This window comes from Gigantopelta aegis, chromosome 1 (genome assembly GCF_016097555.1).
Source record: "Gigantopelta aegis isolate Gae_Host chromosome 1, Gae_host_genome, whole genome shotgun sequence".
Taxonomy (NCBI): domain Eukaryota; kingdom Metazoa; phylum Mollusca; class Gastropoda; order Neomphalida; family Peltospiridae; genus Gigantopelta; species Gigantopelta aegis.
The window spans coordinates 43,029,795-43,049,587 of NC_054699.1; the positions used below are offsets into that span (position 1 = coordinate 43,029,795).

General features: G+C 38.6%; 1 protein-coding gene across 4 annotated transcripts; it reads right to left on the bottom strand.

Annotated features, from left to right (window-relative positions):
* Window positions 1-1,994: 1,994 nt before the first annotated feature.
* Window positions 1,995-19,546, bottom strand: LOC121375317 (pseudouridine-5'-phosphatase-like). Of its 4 annotated transcripts, none has more exons than XM_041502715.1 (6): window positions 19,441-19,528; window positions 17,922-18,047; window positions 14,598-14,723; window positions 12,983-13,075; window positions 7,092-7,324; window positions 1,995-2,722 (listed from the first exon to the last, which is right to left on the bottom strand). In XM_041502715.1, exons 1-6 carry the CDS (start codon window positions 19,496-19,498, stop codon window positions 2,540-2,542), a joined length of 819 nt encoding a protein of 272 aa, XP_041358649.1. In that variant the 5' UTR covers window positions 19,499-19,528; the 3' UTR covers window positions 1,995-2,539. The 4 variants fall into 4 exon arrangements, with proteins under 4 accessions (XP_041358649.1, XP_041358674.1, XP_041358657.1 ...); XM_041502740.1 differs by having other exon boundaries at window positions 19,330-19,465; XM_041502723.1 differs by lacking the exon at window positions 17,922-18,047 and having other exon boundaries at window positions 19,441-19,546.
* Between the last annotated feature and the right edge of the window lie 247 nt (window positions 19,547-19,793).

Here is a 19,793-nt window from a genome sequence, read left to right on the forward strand (position 1 = left end):
GGGCTACTCTTTTCGATTAGCAGCAAGGGATCTTTTTTTTGTGCTTCCCACGGGCAGGACAGCACAAACCATGGCCTTTGTTGAACCAGTTAAGGATCACTGGTCAGTGCAGGTTGTTTACACCTACCCATTGAGCCTTGCGGAGCACTCGCCCAGGGTTTGGAGTCGGTATCTGGATTAAAAATCCCATGCCTCGACTGGGATCCGAACCCAGTACCTACCAGCCTGTAGACCGATGGCCTAATCACGACACTGTTTTTTTTTGTTCATTAGTAGCAAGGGATCTTTTACATGCAGGGACAGGATGTAGTCTAGTGGTAAAGCATTTGCTTGATGCGTACGCAGTCAGTCTAGGATCGATCCTCGTCGGTAGACCCGTTTGGGTTATTTCTCATTCCAGCCAGTGCTCCACAACTGGTGTAACAAAGGCTGTGGTATGTACTATCCGGTATATATACGATCCTATCTGTGGGATGGTGCATATAAAAAGATCCCTTGCTGCTAACTGAAAAGAGTAGCCCATGAAGTGGCGGCAGCGGGTTTCCTCTCTCAATATCTGTGGTCCTTAACCATGTCTAGACGGCATATAACACTAAATAATAATGTGTTGAGTGCGTCGTTAAATAAAATATTTCCTTCCTTCTTTTATATGTGCCATCCCAGACAGGATAGCACATACCATGCATAAATAAAGGCATTAGATAATGTTGCTACTGTGAGTGCTAAACAAAAAATCCCAAATTGAATTTTTTTGTGTGTGTGAACTTAGTATCATATTCTTTACTAATTTCATTGGTGGATAACCATTACTGGTTTTCATTGTTGGTTGTGGAAAACAACAGGTAGAAACCAATGGCAACTGTGATAAATGGAGCGTAGTAATCTCAAAAGATACTGTTTAAAAAAAGTAGGGGAACCTGAAAGATTAATGTTAATATGAACTATTAGACCGAACATACGTTTTGACCACAGACATCCTAGTAAAGAATGTTCAGGTCTGTTTATAAACACACCGGAACACATTCCATAGTTTGCACATGCATCACGCATTTGCCCCGTACACGTGCGCGGGGTGTCATTCTCGATTGTGACCATTTTCAGGAAGGTCGATTAATCATTGTGGAACATTATTTCTGTCAATATTTTTCATTCTGTTGATCATACAGTTGTTACTGTTTTGTTTTTAGTCATTTTTATTGTCTGAATTTGCGATTTACTGATAAAAAAACCTTCTAATTTCACTTCTGACCCCAATCGTCCTTCAAGAACTTTGGTGGTCATAAAACCTACTGTAATACTAAACTTCCGGTTGTAATGTTTGCCCAATTAATTCACTATTATCATATAACCATTCCCCACAGCTAATATGCCTTACAATTTTGGCAATTGTAAATTCTTATTAGTTTCCCTACTTTTTTTGAAGAGTATATTTTTCACTCCATTGTTTGTTGCTTGTCATATACTTTTTTTTAAGAGTATATTAGACTACATGTAGTATGCCAAGTGTGCAATTTAAAAAAATCAAGACACTTAAAAAACCCACTTATTACTAAAATATGTAATTTTATTGATGTATAATGATATCAAATGTAGAAATAAAAATAATTTTATTATACATTTTTCTTACACTCATTGGCAAAAAAAGTAATGCATGATTTATGATACCACACGTGTGATCTTGATTTAAAGACATACCATTCAATGAAATAGCAGAGTTGAAAATGATTGCTCTGGGACATGCAAGTGACCATGAAACTGCTCTGGGACACATAAGTTAAAGGGACATTCCCAATTTTGCTGCAATTTTAAAGATGTTATCGACTAACAGACTTTTTAACAATTGTAATTACATATCAAATATATTTTTCTGTATAACATATTAGTGGCTGTATATTAAACGTGTTTGTGATCGTTCTAATATTTGTACGTTCGAAATTATTTGAAGACAAACTCCAGTTTGGGTTCTTACAAATATTAAGACGACCAGAAACACATTGAATATAGAGACACCGATATTCTAAACAAGAAAATATATTTAATATGTAAGTTTAATCATAGAAATATTTTATTAGTCGGAAACATCTTACAATGCCGCAAACTCGGGAATGTCCCTTTAACTGCAAGCTCAAGTTGGTATTTATTGTCTGATCGACTGCCTCTCCCTCCCACTACAAACCCATTATGGTAATTTAAAAATGCTATGCGTAGTTTTGAGTACAACATTAAAACTGATTGTGGTACCTAACACTATGGGCTGAATTTACAAAGCTTGATTTTCTTAACGCAGGTGTTTAAACATTTTAAATATGTAGTTACACACATGTATGATATAAACGGGCTTTGTAAATTCTGACCTTAGTGTTTGAATCGTTGACTAAATACTAAAATTAAAAAAATGAATTTGTATATATTGCAAAATCAGTAATGAAAATGGGATGAATAAATGCTGAATTTGGAATGTGAGTGCATCACAGAACAAATTCTCTGATCAGACAATGTTATCTTCCCCTATAATTTTTGCGTCTAAAGGTCGCTACTATCAACTGTCATAAGGAGGAAGTCCAAACTCTTCTGGTTTAAATTCCTCCAGTGATTTGAGGATCACCGCAGTCTTGTGTTTGTGGCCGTCTAGTTCTGCGCGTTCGTCCGGTATCCACACGACTTGCATCCCGGCTGCGTGACCAGCGTCCACTCCGTTGGGGGCATCTTCAAATACCAACACCTGATTGGAAAGTTAAACTTAAGTTTTCTTTAACCTTCTGCATGCATTGTAAGATTGTTAAGTGTACATGTGGTTGGCAGGAAATAAAAAGATTATTGTTTGACCGTCTTACTGCAGGTGAGATATGTTGCCCCGACATCATGCAAGCTAACACACTGTATACTGCATACAGTACATTAACTCGATATTTCCTGTCATTTTACATGTGTGTCAGGTCGGAAATAATAAGACAACAGGTAATAGCTTTGATCCAGACTAAAATGGCCACTTTACTTTTCTTTCTTTTATAGTTACAATTGAGTGAAACATGAGTCTGTGACTATGAAATGGTGAAATACCCTCTACAAATAGACTAAAACTCTACTCCATAACTGTTACTTCTCAGACGCACTGCAGGCGAGATATCTCGCCCGACGTCACGTCAGTCGATATACTGTACACTGTATACAGTGCATTCCCCAATTCATATTTCCCGCCGTTTTGCACACGACACTCACCGGAAACGGAAATATAATAGAGGTATTTCACATTCCTATTGCGCATGCGCGTGAAGAGTAACGTCCGTTGACAAAATAGACTGAAACTAGTCTATTTACAAATTGGGGGGGGGGGGGGGGGGGGGGGGGGGGGGGGGGGGCGTGACAGATAGGTTGTTATGGGCAACTTGAGTAGCTTCGTAGGAGACTTTTAAACTTTGGCAACTAACATGTACATATTTCGAATTAGATGGTATAATGGCCGTAGAAAACAGTCCGCTGAAATTTACAGCGGAATGGTTCAAATTAAAAAGCAGTGCAACAACTTGGACAAAGTCTCTGCGACTTGTATCCGAGGATTTTGATAACGCCAGATTAAAAGACTATCTCGTAAAAAGTATAAACAAAACATTTGACAGATTCCATAGGTTATGGCATCGACAGGTTATGGCATCGATCGATATATATATTTGAGAGAGAGAGAGAGAGTATATATACACACACACACACACACACACACACACATATATATCTATATATATATATATATATATATATATATATATATATATATATATATATATATACAGTCAAACCTGTCTTATGCGGCCACACAAGGGAGTAGATAAACGTGGCCGCTGAGTACAGGTTGCTACATATATAGTCTTTAAAACATTTGTTGTTGTTTCTTGTTTTACCGTCTGTACTGCTAATTAACGGATGTGTGCTTCATAGTTGACTATAAATCAACTTTTGACATGTTGTCTCCTTCAAAAATAATGCAAATAGAATATATTAAATTAACCGTTCTCAACAAGTTTGTTTTCTTTTTCCATTTAATTATTTAATTCCGACTTCATGCGATGTATTGTTATAGTAAGTGAATCTACAAATGTCAAGCGTAGCCTGCCCAGAGGCAATTAGATGCATGTCAGATTCATACTTCCTTAATTGATACACAGTGGAGATGTCGGGACTGAATGGGTACTATTATTCCTGAAGGTGTGAAGATCGGTTATTTGCTGCACCTTGTCGCTGTTGTTAAAATATCCCTTTTATATAAGAGTAAAACTTTACTGTGGCCGCTTAATGCAGGTATTTTAGCGATTTGGGATCCGATTTAGGTTGCCGCTGGCCGCGATAGACAGGTGACCGCTTATTACAGGTGCATTTACATTATAAATCGTTTGGGAGGAAAAAAGTGGCCGCTTAAGGCAGGTGGCCGCTAGGACAGGTTTGACTGATATATATATATCAGAAGGTGTTTTGTTGCATTTTTCTTAGTGTCTATCTAATTGGGAAAAGTTAAAAAAAGAAGAGAATTTATGCTGTTACATGTATATCCATAAAGTGGGAATTTAAAAAAGGGGGATTTGGGGGGGGGGGGGGGGGGGTGTTGAAGGTAGGTGCCGTTCTGTTTACCCATACACATGTTTTTATACAGTGTCAACATGAACGCATTGAGTATTATACAAAATATATTTATTTTCTTTACAGTTAATGTGTTTTCCACCATATCTAGGTATATAAATACTAGACGGACCTGTGTAGGAACGTCCTGTACAGAGCCGTCATCACTCTATATATATTTATATATCATTATTATTATTATTATTATTATTATTATTTAAGGAGTGTCTGTTATTTCTTTTACGTTCATCGGGGTATGAACAAAATAAATCATCCTTAAATTGTGTGAATCGGCGAAGCCGTTCTCACATAAGTTATATATTTTATTGAGTATAATCCGAAATATACATATATTTTCTTTATATACAAAATATATATTTATTTTCTTTACTGTTAATGTGTTTTCCACCATACCTAAGTATACTAGACTGCCCTGTGTAGGAACATCCTGTACAGAACCGGTAAAGTTTTGGTCCCTTATGCGTTCATTGGCTTCCCTCCTACAAAATGTGCCGAACAAACCCTCGTACTTAGAGTAACATTAAAATCGTTTTCTACGTGAAACGATTACCCACAATCGTTTCCGATATTCATTGGCTGGATATCGATGGAAGGATAACGAATTTCCCAGACATATGCGGTTGGAACAGTTAATAATTGAACAATGGTCGTTGCCTCCCATTGCTTTTGCCCCCCAATTTGCAACGCAACGCAACGGGCACATGCGCAGTGGAATGTGAAAGAAGTCTATTAAAGAAAAAAGATTTTTTTTCAAAATGGTGGTTTTTGTTTTTATTTTTTCAATTGAAAATACCTTGAAATTTGGAGTTCAAAAAGTGGTTTTCGGCAAGTATATTCGCTTGACAACAATGGCGGCACGTCGCGGTAATTTTCAGGGATCGGTAGCTGATTGTAACAGCTAATTTGATAAATTTGATCGTTTTACCAACAACGAAAATTACCAAATATTGCAATATGAATCGTAGTTTTAAAAAAAATTCTGGTCAGAAAACCACTGTTATCGGGAATAATGGACATAAATACTGGACAGCTGGCCACAAATGCCCGTAAGTAAACGCAACTTTTTCGATTTTTTGCCTAATTTTAATCACCATTAGCCAATCTAAAATAATAAAAATTACAAAAAAAGACACGAAAATAATACTTACCGATTCATATATGAACTTTATTTCATGTATTTATGAAACATTTAAGTGAATATATGTGAGTAAAAATTATAAACTTGTACCCACTCAATGTGGTTTTTGTTAAAAATTAATCCAGTAGTCTAAAGGTTAAAAATATGAGAAATGCATTTTGTGATGTTAAAAACACCAGAATGACCAGAAACACTTCGAATGTACGGAAACTGATAATCTAAACCATAAAATCTAAGTAAAGTATGATTTCAGTTATCAAAAATGGTTATAATAGTAAAAAATATGCCTTAGTGTTTAAAACCTAGGGTGTGTCCCTTTAAACATTTCATAAGCCAATACACCATACACTGAATGGCAACTTCATTTTATTTATTTTTTGTGTGAGAAATATCTGGATATTTTGAGTTAAAAAATTGGTTTTCGTCAAATATTTTCGCTTGACAACAATGGCGGAATGTTGCAGTCATTTTCAGGAATTGATAACCGATTGTGACCGCTAATTTGATAATGAATTTGACTGTTTTACTAACAAGGAAAATCAAGTAATACTGGAACATAAATTGTAGTTCATTTCCAAAAAGAAAAAGCTGGTATACAAATGTCCGTAAGTAACTGCAATTTTATAGATTTTTTTCCCAAATTTTAATGAACATTAACTGATCTAAAATATAATATTTAGAAAAAACCATGAAAATAATACTTACCTATTCAAATATGAACATTATTTTATATATTTATACAAACATTTAAGTGAAAATATGTGAGTAAAAGTTATAAATTTGTACCCACTCAACATGGTTTTTGTCAAAAGACATCACTAGAGCACATTGATTCATTAATTATCAGCTATTGGATGCCAAACATTTGGTAATTCTGTCATCGGAGGAAACCCGCTACATTTTCCCCAATGCAGCAAGGGATCTTTTATAAACACTTTCCCACAGAAGGACAGCACATACCACTGCCTTTGTCCAGTTGTGGTGCACCCAATCAGTTTAATGGATCCACCGCAGTGGTTCGATCCTGCGATGCAAGCACCTCAGGCTCACCGTCATTTCTTAAAGGCTGTGTATGTACAGATGTAAATTTGTACATGTATGAAATGGATGATCTAAACAATAAAATGTTAAGTAATGTCAGAGACTGATTTCCAGTATTAGAAATGACCCTAGAAGTTAAAAAACTACATGATGGTGTTTAAAAACTAGGGTTTGCAAGTTCATTACCACAATATAAAAACAAAACACTCTTGTAAAATCCCCCCCCCCCCCCCCCCCCCAATACTCTTAATAAAAGTCAAAAAGAAAGAAAGAAGAAACTTGCCTTTTCTGGGGCCGGACTGTCCCGGAATCGTCTGGCACAGACAAGGAAACAGTCGGGTGCTGGTTTCCCGTGTTTGACCTCTGGGTCGTCGCTACTGAGAACGACGTGATCAAAGACACTGAACAGTTCCTTGTGTTTGGTCGTTTTCAGGTCGTAGTTGTACTTCGTGGAGCCCGTCGCGATCGCCATAGGAATGTGGTGTTTATGAAGATGACGAATTAGCTTCTCTGCTCCTAGGAGAAAAGAAAAGCAATGTTTAATAACAACACATCCAACTGAAATGTTTCTGAAGATGACTTATTGGTGTCTTTACTTTTATACAAGTAACAAGTTGTACTTGCATGCAAGGTTTGATGATCCTATATGATTTGATAAGGAAGTTTGTTTTGTTTAACGACACCACTAAAATACCTTGATTTATTAATCATCAGCTATTGGAAAGAAAGAAATGTTTTATTTAACGACGCACTCAACACATTTTATTTACGGTTATATGGTGTCAGACATATGGTTAAGGACCACACAGATTTTGAGGAAACCCGCTGCCGCCACTACATGGGCTACTCTTTCCGATTAGCAGCAAGGGATCTTTTATTTGCACTTCCCACAGGCAGGATAGCACAAACCATGGCCTTTGTTGAACCAGTTATGGATCACTGGTCGGTGCAAGTGGTTTACACCTACCCATTGAGCCTTGCGGAGCACTCACTCAGGGTTCAGAGTCGGTATCTGGATTAAAAATCCCATGCCTCGACTGGGATCCGAACCCAGTACCTACCAGCCTGTAGACCGATGGCCTAACCACTACGCCACCGAGGCCGGTCATCAGCTATTGGATGTCAAAACATTCGCTAATTTCGACATTTAGTCTTAGAGAGGAAACTCATTACATTTTTACATTGGTAGCCATTAAGAGATCTTATCCACAGACAGGACAGCACATACCACGGCCTTTGATATACCAGAGGTGGTGCACTGGCTGGAGCGAGAAATATAGCCCAATGGGCACACTGACTGGGATCGATCCCAGACCCACCGTGCATGAAGCAAGCGCTCTACCACTGGGCTACATCCCGCCCCACATCCCAACAAAGTATTTGTGAAGGTGACTTATGGGTGTCTTTACTTTAATAAAAGTAACAAGTTGTACTAGCATGCAAGGTGTGATGAGCCTATAAGAACTGATAGAAAGATATGGCCTGGACGCAGTAATGCGTGAAAAGTAGGTCACAGTGACCTAGTTATGGTACATGACACCCTGCCATCCCAAGTTGTACTTGCAAACAGGGTTTGATAATCCTATATGAATTGATAAGGAAGATATGACCTGGACAAGGATTTCCTTTACTGTGCAGTAAGGTGTGAAAAATAGGTCGTGGTGACCTAGTTATTGTATGCAACACACCCCCATCCCAAGTTGTACTTGCATGCAAGGTCTGATGATTCTATATGAACTGATAAAAAAATATGCTTTGGAAAGGAAAGGTTTACGGACAGACAACGCCATACCATAATATGACCCATTAAAGAGTTTGTTTTGTTTTACGACACCACTAGAGCACATTGATTAATTAATCATTGGCTATTGGATGTCAAGCATTTAGTAAATTTTACAAACAGTCTTAGACAGGAAACCCTCTACATTTTTTCATTAGTAGCAAGGGATCCTATATATGAACCATCCCACAGACAGGATAGCCCAATAGGTCCACCGACAGGGATCGATCCCAGACTGACCATGCATTAAGCAAGCGCATTACCACTGGGCTATGTCCCACCCCACGTTAAAGACGGGCTTATGAAACATTGCGTCAGCAGGAAAGAACAGGTACAAGTACAGGTACATGTAAGATTCCTTGCTACTCAATGTCAAATACTGCGGCTTTTTCTTTAAGATTACATATCAAATGTTTGACATTAAATAGCCAATAATTAATGTGCTTTACTGGTGTCATTAAAACATATGAGGAGTTCAGGCACAAAACCTCGCAAACGCCACATCAATGAAAATTCAGATAACCGCTGGAGACAAACCTTGTCAGTCCCTGGTACCCAATGAGCAAATAAATTTTGCTTCAAAAGCCCGTTAGTCCCACTCTAAATCCAAGCTAGAATACGGTTTCTTTGCAGAACCTCAGAAACGCCGTCTGAGTTTGTCTGCAGAACCACGTAGTTTGTAGACAACCAATCACATGTGCACATCCGATCACATGACGCATAAGATGACTGCGCCCATGATAAGCATTTTTGTGCGCTGAATTCGTACAATTCCTTCATATTTTGGCCAATTTATCCACGCTAGTTATGGAAACTTATGATGCAGTTGACGAACCTGTAATGTCATCACCAACAGGAAAGCGTAAACGACGTCGGCAACGAAGTTCGGCCTGTTTTATAGTCAAAACAGCTCGCTACAGTTGTGAAGGTTTGATTCCTCGTGTAACATGCACACGTGTGACCAAGAATTATGTGGTGTGCCAGTTTGTTCAATATTGTGAAAAATTACTTTAACACTCACTAGCCCAATTTCAATCAATCGATGGATGTGTGTTTAAATTGGGGGAGGGGGCGGGATGACTGACTGAACTTTTCGTGTAATCTTTTGATGACTTCCAATGGGGCATGGAGTATGTTGTGACCCAACTGGCATTATTTTCCACTCATCTTTCCATAATTATAATTCTAGAGTGAGTATCTTACTGTCATTGTTATTACACTGGGATGGCACAATCGTTTTAAATGAGTGTCAGTTTTAACACTTTGTGAAGGCTAGGAACAATAGGACAGCAACTGCCATAGTATATCCATGGACAAGTAAAGTTCTTTTGTAAATGTTTAATTCAACCTTTACTTTTAAAATGTTTCTAATTGTCTGTTCTTTGATTTTGCAACATTTCCATAAGACTAGTCTCCAGAAATGGACTTACTGAGTTTTGCAAAGAAACCGAAGGTGGACTTAATTGGTTTTGCAGAAAAATCAATCACATTTTGGTAATTACCAAGTTTTTTTTTTATTAAAGGTTCATTTTTTACATTCATATTTTTTGTTCATTGCTCCATAACCATTTCATGACATGAAAAGTGGAATTAGTGAGAATTAAAATTTCCATCAGGTAAAAATCTTCATTTTAAAACAAACGAAGTCAGATGGACTTAATGGGTTTTGCACCTGAACTCCTCATATCTTAACTTTGTCTTTTACCAGTTTGCAATGTATTTCATTTGAAAATGTGAAAATCCTGAAGACCACATAACACCCATAAAAGACTGACGCTATGTATTGCATCCCTAAACTCATTTTCAGTAAATGAGCAACATGGCAGTAAATCCACAAAAACAAAAGATTGGGGAAACAAAATCTCTTATAAGACTGAGGCTACATGTCCCGCTACACCACTGTTATACGGAGTACTATACCAAATAAAAACACTATACAGTATGCAATTTATCAATCAAACTATGACCCATAAATACATGTATAAGTATTACAACCCCTAGCTTAAAGTATTAACTGCATTAAATGGTACCTTTCATGGCTCATTTTCAGTTTAACCAGATGTTTATACAACACCTCATGTTCCACACAAAATTTGAGTACTTTTTTTTACAGGTACCCCATACATGTTTCAAGCACAAGGCTATTTGACACAGATGAAATACAATTTCACAAATTTTTTGCCCAGATGAAACTAATTCTTTTTACAACAAACACATTCACATTTATCATCAATCACCAATTTATCACTTGTGGTATTAACTGCTCTATCAAAAGTTAGGTTCACCTCAAACTTTGACCCAGCCGAATGTTATTTGGTTTAGTACTGCCATGAAAGGAAATCTTATTTAGCCCAAGCCATCTTTTTATGGATACCATTAAAGCATGCCAGATTTTGTCCTACCCAGATGTTGAAGGGCCTACAGGCAGGAAGACTGATGAGTTAAAAGTTTGTTTTGTTTAATGACACCACTAGAGCACACTGATTTATTAATCATCGTCTATTGGATGTCAAACATTTGGTAATTTTGACATAGTCTTAGAGAGAAAAACTACATTTTTCCATTAGTAGCAAGAGATCTTTTATATGCACCATCCAACATGCAGGATAGCACATACCACGGCCTTTGATATATCAGTCGTTGGTGCACTGGCTAGAGCAAGAAATAGCCCAAAGGGTCCACCGACGGGGATCGATCCTAGACCGACCGCGCATCTGGTGAGCATTTTACCACTGGACTATGTCTGGAATTCTAATTCAATCGTATAACGCGAATTTTCATTGGCTAATCAAATCCATTTAGATCTCAATTCAGTAAAGTAGTCTTATAACAAACTAGGGCAAGGCGTAGCCCAGTGGTAGAGCGCTCGCTTGATGCGCAGTCACTTTGGGATCGATCCCCGTCAGTGGGCCCATTGCGCTATTTCTCGCTCCAGCCAGTGCACCACGACCGGTACATCAAAGGCAGTGGTATGTGCTATTCTATCTATGGGATGGTACATGTGAAAGATCCCTTGCTGTTACTTGAAAAGTGTAGTCCATAAAGTGGCGACAGCTGGTTTCCTTTCAATATATGTGTGGTCCATAACCATATTTCTGACGCCATATAACCATAAATAAAATGTGTTGAGTGCGTCGTTAAATAAAACATTTCCTTTCTTCTTCTTCTTCTTCCTTCTTATAACAGACTGGAGGGATCATGATAATTAGTTTGTTATAGTAGCAGTTCAGGCCTTTCCCCGGGATGTTTTTTAAGGTGCTTACATTTTTAGCTAGTGTTTTACCTATCATAGTGATTAGGTGTGCTTGATATACTGGTACACAAGTTGTTTGCAAGAGGTAATTGACTGCCACGCTCGTACTTGTGGTAATTGTTTTTCTAAAACACTTCAAATCAAGGCGTAGCGTAGCGGCAGTTGATTTAAGGCGCTTCCACGCCGTCAAAGCGCTTACTTTACGGACCAAGGCGTGTCGGGCCGCTACACCTAATGGCCGTGGGAAAAAACCCGTAGTTTATTGTACCCATTTGAAGAAGTTGGCCGTTTTCATTTCCAAAATCATTCATATTGGATTTTTTTGTCATTTAAAATCAGATTTACATATAGCATACACAAATTTAAATACAATTTATTGACAATAAACACAACAAAAATGTGGTTTAATACAAATGTATGTTCATAACCTGGCAGTAGATCGAATTTAGAGAGGCCATACACTGGCTGAAAAGAGAAATAGCCTAATGGGCCCACCGACGGAGATCGATCCTAGACTGACTGCGCATCAAGCAAGCACTTTAGAACTGGGCCATGTCCCTCCCCTTGGTGCAATCTAAAGGCCTGTGGTTTAACATCTTCATACCCGGCCAGTGCCGGATTTATAACGGGGCAAAGGGGACAATTGCTCCGGGATCCCCTGCCAGAGGGCCCCCCAGATTAAGAACTTCCTTTATAAAAAATATGTAATAATTATAAAATTAGTTCATTTTTTTTACTTGTCATGTAATTTAATTTCTATGTTGAAGGACCCCTGAACCTGAAGTGCACCGGGCCCCCCTAGGTCTAAATCCGGCCCTGTACCCGACAGAAAATAGAGTTTAGCGACCCCATACACTGGACTGTAATGAGAAATAGCCCAATGGGCCCATCCACTGACAAGGATCGATCCTAGACCAACCACGCATCAGCAAATTGGGCTAGTTCCCCCCCACCCCCCCCCCCCCCCCATGCAATCTAAATCCCTATGGTTTAATATGTTCATACATGGTGGAAGATCAAATTCTGCAAGGCCATACACTGGCTGGAATGAGAAATAGCCCAATGGGCCCACCGACGAGGATCGATCCTAGACTGACCACTTTACAACTGGGATGCATCGTGTGGTTTAATATGTCCATACCTGGCAGAAGATCAACGGTCGGAAACAGTATATTATACTGCTCTATACACTTGTTAATGTACTCCTCAGGAGTCAGTGGAAGATCGAGCGCATCTGAAACGATATTTACATCTACAATGTATATAGCATTCCGGGTACAGGACGTAGTTTGTGAATGTTCTACATGAAGTTTGTGAATGTTCTACATGAAGCTAATGCTACTTCTCTCTATGATGTATAGTTTGTGAATGTTCTACATTAAATGACATTATATAGTTTGTGAATATTCCATATAAAGCTAATGTTACTTCACATACATTTAATGTTATATAGTTTGAGAATATTCCATATAAAGCTAATGTTACTTCACATACATTTAATGTTATATAGTTTGTGAATATTCCATATAAAGCTAATGTTACTTCACATACATTTAATGTTATATAGTTTGTGAATATTCCATATAAAGCTAATGTTACTTCTCGTAAAGTTATGTCACTTAGACCCTGACATTACACTAATTCTACTTCAAATAAACATTTGGCAATTCTGACATATAGTTTTCTAGAGAAAACCTGCTACATTTTTTCATTAGCAGCAAGGGATATTTTACATGCACTTTCCCACAGACAAAACAGCACATACCATGGCCTTTGATATACCAGTTTTGGGACACTGGATGGGATGGAGAAAAAAACCTCATAGAGAATACCTATAGGTCCACTGAGGGGCTTCGACCCTATAACCTTAGGCGCGTGCTCTACAGACCAAGCTACATCCCACCCAATCCGGTACTAATCATATAATTATGAGCAAACTCTGCAATTAAAATGTCCATGGCAAAAAACAAACATGCCATGGAAAAAAGAGCTGAACATAGTCCAAGGCAAAACAGTGTTGTGGAGAATTATAACTTCCACGGCTTTGCTGATTGCCGTGGGCAACTGCAGGGGTTGTAAGATATATTGTGTAGGAAACCGGGCATGCAGGCATTGCAGATAACAGGACATTACAGGGCATTACAGGGCATTACAGATTACAGGACATTGCAGGGCATAACAGGACATTACAGGGCATTACAGGACATTACACAGCATTACAGGATATTACAGGACATTACAGGGCAATACAGAACATTACAGGGCATTACAGGACATTGCAGAGCATTGCAGGACATTACAGGGCATTATAGGACATTACAGGACATTGCAGGACATTACAGGGACATTACAGGACATTACAGTTTTTTTTGTTTTTTCTTATTATTTTTTTTTTTTCGGACATTACAGGACATTGCAGGGACATTACAGGACATTACAGGGCATTACAGGACATTACACAGCATTACAGGATATTACAGGACATTACAGGGCAATACAGAACATTACAGGGCATTACAGGGCATTACAGGACATTACAGAGCATTACAGGACATTACAGGACATTACAGGGCAATACAGGACATTACAGGGCAATACAGGACATTACAGGGCAATACAGGACATTACACGGCAATACAGAACATTACAGGGCAGTACAGGGCATTATATGACATCAAAGGGCATTACAGGGCATTACATGACATTACAGGGCATGGAAGATGCTTTGTTACAGTACCACAAAGGTCTGCAATAACCTATGATAATCTTGGCACTGTCCTTCTGGTTTCTTCCCATCTGTCTACACTTAATTTGCCAGGTGAATGTTTTCCCGTACACTCCCACAACGGCTTGTGTTGCCTCGGTGTACAGAGTCTCCGCATCTGTTCAAATAAACAACATTAGTCTGAGATAATCGGCAAAGATCTGTTAAACACCATTTACACTCAGCATTGTCCGTGTCATTTCAGTGCAGCAAAAATATTAAATGTACAAATGAATGACAGGGAGAAAAAGGTATGCAGCCCACCCACAACCCCCCCCCCCCCACCCCCCACCCCCTCCACCCCAAACTTTGTAAGTAGAGTGAAACTGTCTAAACTGGATCATGCTGGGGACCTAATGTTTATATATCCTATTTAGGATCCGGTGTTTAGAGAGTCACGTTTTAGAATTTAGAAAATTCCGGACCATGAAAATTGGCTGGTTTTGACAGGATTCTGGTTTGTTCAGGGTCTGGTTTAGACTGGTTTCACTGTACACGTACCCCTAAGACACACCCACCATAAATTAAATTAGTGAGACAGCCACTACAACCTTTCAAGAGAAGACCAGTCGATGATGGTATGGCTGAGAACAGGCCACTGTATATTCAAGTAACACAGCTGAGAACAGGCCACTGTAGACTCAAGTAACATGGCTGAGAACAGAACATTGTAGACTCAAGTATCATGGCTGAGAACAGGCCACTGTAGACTCAAGTAACATGGCTGAGAACAGGATATTGTAGACTCAAGTACCATGGCTGAGAACAGGCCACTGTAGACTTAAGTAACATGGCTGAGAACAGGACATTGTAGACTCAAGTACAACGGCTGAGAACAGGCCACTGTAGAATCACGTAAAACAGCTGAGAACAGGCCACTTTAGACTCAAGTAACATGGCTGAGAACAGGACATTGTAGACTCAAGTAATACAACTGAGAACAGGCAACTGTAGACTCAAGTAACATACTTGAGACCAAGCATTGTGAGTTAGTCTTAATATTTTTCTGCTTTTTGGACAATTTCAACTTATTTTAATTTTTTGCATAAAATAATTTTTAGAAAGTAAAGTTTTTTTCTGAAATGTTTAAAAAATTAATTACAGACATAAAGTTGTCTGCTTTTAAAGATCATAACTACAGTATTCCTACTTTTATGTATTACGAAAAAAAGTTTGTTTAACTGAGACCACTAGAGCACATTGATTTATTAATCACTGGCTATTGGATGTCAAACATTTGGTAATTTTAGCATGTAGTCTTAGAGACGAAACCAGCTACATTTTTCCATTAGTAGCAATGGATCTTTTATATGCACCATCCCACAGACAGGACAGCAGATACTGGCTGGAATGATTAGAAAATGAGCAAGGCATCATGCATTACGAGTGACATTAAACAAATGTTTGTATTACTTTCCTATGTGAATGTGTCATTTACCAATAATGGTCGCAATACAGTTTCATAGAACTCACAACAAATCAGAAAGTGACATATTTACAGTCCATCATGCAGATGACAGGAAAGTTTACCAAGTCTGACTTGTCAAACATCCTGGTACCGAACACGTTTCAGCAGTTGTTGTGACAAGTGCGGGATAGTTTTACAATACAATGAGCAGACCGACATCAGTTTGTCCTGTGATACACCGTTCTTGGTGAACTTAACAATCTATTTTTTTTTACATATAATCTTGTACAATACAGACAGGAGTCCTTCTCGAACCTTTTAAGTGCATGCAGTATTTAAATAATAATTATAATGAACCGGAATATCGTCTCGTACTATACAGACACGAGTCCTTCCTGAACTTTGAAGTACATGCAGTGTTTAATTGATGCTTATATAATGAACTGGAATATTGTTGTTTGGTTGGGGGTTTTGTGTGTTTGTTTGGGGGGGGAGGGTTTTTTGTTTCCATCTCTGTAGACTGGGACTATGCGCAAGAGATCTATTACTTTTCCCATTCCAACCACTGCTCCTTGACTAGTAAATCAAACGTCATGGTATGTGCTACTGGTATTCTAAATCTTGAACTTAGAAGTGCATTCTACGTTTACCCGTAATTGACGAAGTTAATGAATCTGAGTGGCTGTTTTGTTTTGTTTGTTTTGTTTTGTTTGTTTTGTTTTGTTTGTTTGTTTTAATCTGTAGACTGCTCTTCTGATGTGTGATAGGTCAGTAAGCAGATCTATAATTTGTTTTTTCCCAATCCAACTTATGCCCTATGACTGGTATATTAACGGCTATAGTACATGCTATTCTTAAAAACAAAGAAAGAAAAGAAATGTTTAACTTAATGACACACTGAACATTTTTATTTAAGATTATTTGGAATGAATGGATAAACAAATGTTTATTGACACCCCAGCACAAAAATAAACATCCACCATTACACTTTACAGGGCTTACCGGCCTTCGTTGGCGTAGTGGTTAGGCCATCGGTCTACAGGCTGGTAGGTACTGGGTTCGGATCCCAGTCGAGGCATGGGATTTTTAATCCAGATACCGACTCCAAACCCTGAGTGAGTGCCCCGCAAGGCTCAATGGGTAGGTGTAAACCACTTGCACCGACCAGTGATCCATAACTGGTTCAACAAAGGCCATGGTTTGTGCTATCCTGCCTATGGGAAGCCCAAATAAAAGATCCCTTGCTGCCTGTCGTAAGAGTAGCCTATGTGGCGACAGCGGGTTTCCTCTAAAAAAAATATGTGTGGTCCTTAACCATATGTCTGACGCCATATAACCGTAAATAAAATGTGTTGAGTGCGTCGTTAAATAAAACACTTCTTTCTTTACAGGGCTCAAACTTAAAAATTTGTCTTCAATGGCAACGACCCACCGATGGCAATTTTGAGCTTGCCTTTGGCAAGGTTTTTTTTAGAAGTGACATTTGACGCAAATAAACATGACTAAAAGGTTATTATTCTGTATGTAGACATATTTAAAATGTGAAAATGTTAAATATTGACAGATAATCTACACCAGGTGTATACATTTTGCCATTGTTGAGGAGCTTTATCGTGCCATTGTGACTTTTATAGCTCAACGACGGCAACTGCCGTAATATATAGACTGTTAATCCAGACTATCTCTCATCTCACATACAGTGCATACATACGTGAATATTTTGAAAAATTAATTCATAATTGTAATAAATTAATAAACCTTTAATTTTTTTGCTACACAGAAATGACACAACAAGCTGAGACTTGTTAAATAAAGAAAATGTTGACAATTTCAATTCCACTGCTGGACAATTCCACTGCTGGTCAATTCCACTGCCGATTTCTGAAAAGCAAACAATTCCATCTTTACCTATGACAATTTGTGCACCAACCATCTGCATACAGCCCATTTCCTTTGCCTGGACCTCCCAGGTATACGACTTGCCGTAGACTGACGCCACAATCTCAGACGTCAAGGCATACAGCCTCTCTGTGTCTACAATAAAATAAATCACGGGTCAAGCTGCTGCTCGTCTAATCGCCAGATGCATTATTAAAGTTGAATTTGGTGAAAATTTCATTACTAATTCACCAAAAAGCTAATTCGAAAATCGTCAACCGTTTATAGATGATTTGGCCTTATTGATCTGAGGCCCGTTCCACGAAACGATCTTAGTGCTAAGATCACCTTAAGTGCATTAGGTTATGTATTTAAGTTGATCTTAGCGCTAAGATCGCTTTGTGGAACGGGGCTCTGGTACGTGTGAGGACATGTGACAAGCACCGAATGTTAATTCATCTTCCTCTATTTTAAGTCAATTTCTACGAGTCATGTGGACCCAATATCGGTAATTTCAAGGAATAAACAAAAACAACTTATTAAAATTAATGGTTTTAGGGGTTTGTAAAGTTTTGTATTTACATACTTACTTGTTAGTTCGAAGGGATGTAGAAAGTGTGGTTCTTTCTACATCCGAATATTGTTACATACCCTATATATAGCTGGTATTCAAAACTTGTGGCACCATGTATAAACCGTTTTTCTCAACCGAAAGAGTGCAACTAATGGCACCGGCGTAGGAAGGTGCTAAAAAGTGGGGGGCACACTTTTATATTTACACTTTTACACTATTACAAAGCAAAATATCTGAAAGGGGGGGGGGGGGGGCACATGCCCCCTTGTCTTCCCCCCCCCCCCCACCCCCCCCCCCCCCCCCCCCCCCCAACTTCCTACACCAGTGAATGGACACATAAAACAAAAATGTAGCCTATAATCTACCGTACTCACTAAATTCTGATTGAAGTACTTGCATCATTAACAAAATGGAAGGACTTTCCTTTGGCACTGTCACTAACCCTAACCTTAACCCTAACTCAATGATAAGTATTTATAATGTTTATTATTATAGCCTACGCTACGTGACAGTGCCAAAGGAAAGTCCTACCAACAAAATAAATCTTCCAACGACAACAACATAAAAAAATTGCCCTTCATTTTAAATTTGCTCAATTGAGGGAAGCAACTCAAACTGCACATTTAGAAAAGTACTGACTTAATGTGCGCCCTGCACTACTTAATTGTCTGAACTCAAATTGTTAATGGAAATGTTCCCTAACTGTGAAGAAACACTTCAATAATGAACACAAGAAGATGATAACAAACTGTGCACGAGAAAACAAATTGAATGGAGTTGAAAGCATAAAAAAGTTAGGGACGTTGACGATACCTCTGGGCCTTACGTCACCCGACCCAATTTGTTAAAATACTTTTGGCTCACAACTGTATCCCGAATCCTGATGACTGTACGCCAGCACAGATGTACGAATTGTGTTCGACTCCCTAGCAATGTATGGTATTAATATGACTAAAGCTATCTACGATGGGTTACCAAGAAGAAGACCGTCCATGTCAAAGATGACATGGGTTACTGGTGTATGTGCGCTCATGGTCAGCCGGCGTATCACTCTTTTGGACAAGTTTACTGACGCAACAGATATCAGAGTTACTTCCCTTCTATCGCCGACCAACCGAAAGAAAGAAATGTTTTATTTAACGACGCACTCAACACATTTTATTTATGGATATATGGCGTCAGACATATGGTTAGGGACCACACAGATTTTGAAAGGAAACCCGCTGTCGCCACTACATGGGCTACTCTTTCCGATTAGCAGCAAGGGATCTTTTATTTGCGCTTCCCACAGGCAGAATAGCACAAACCATGGCCTTTGTTGAACCAGT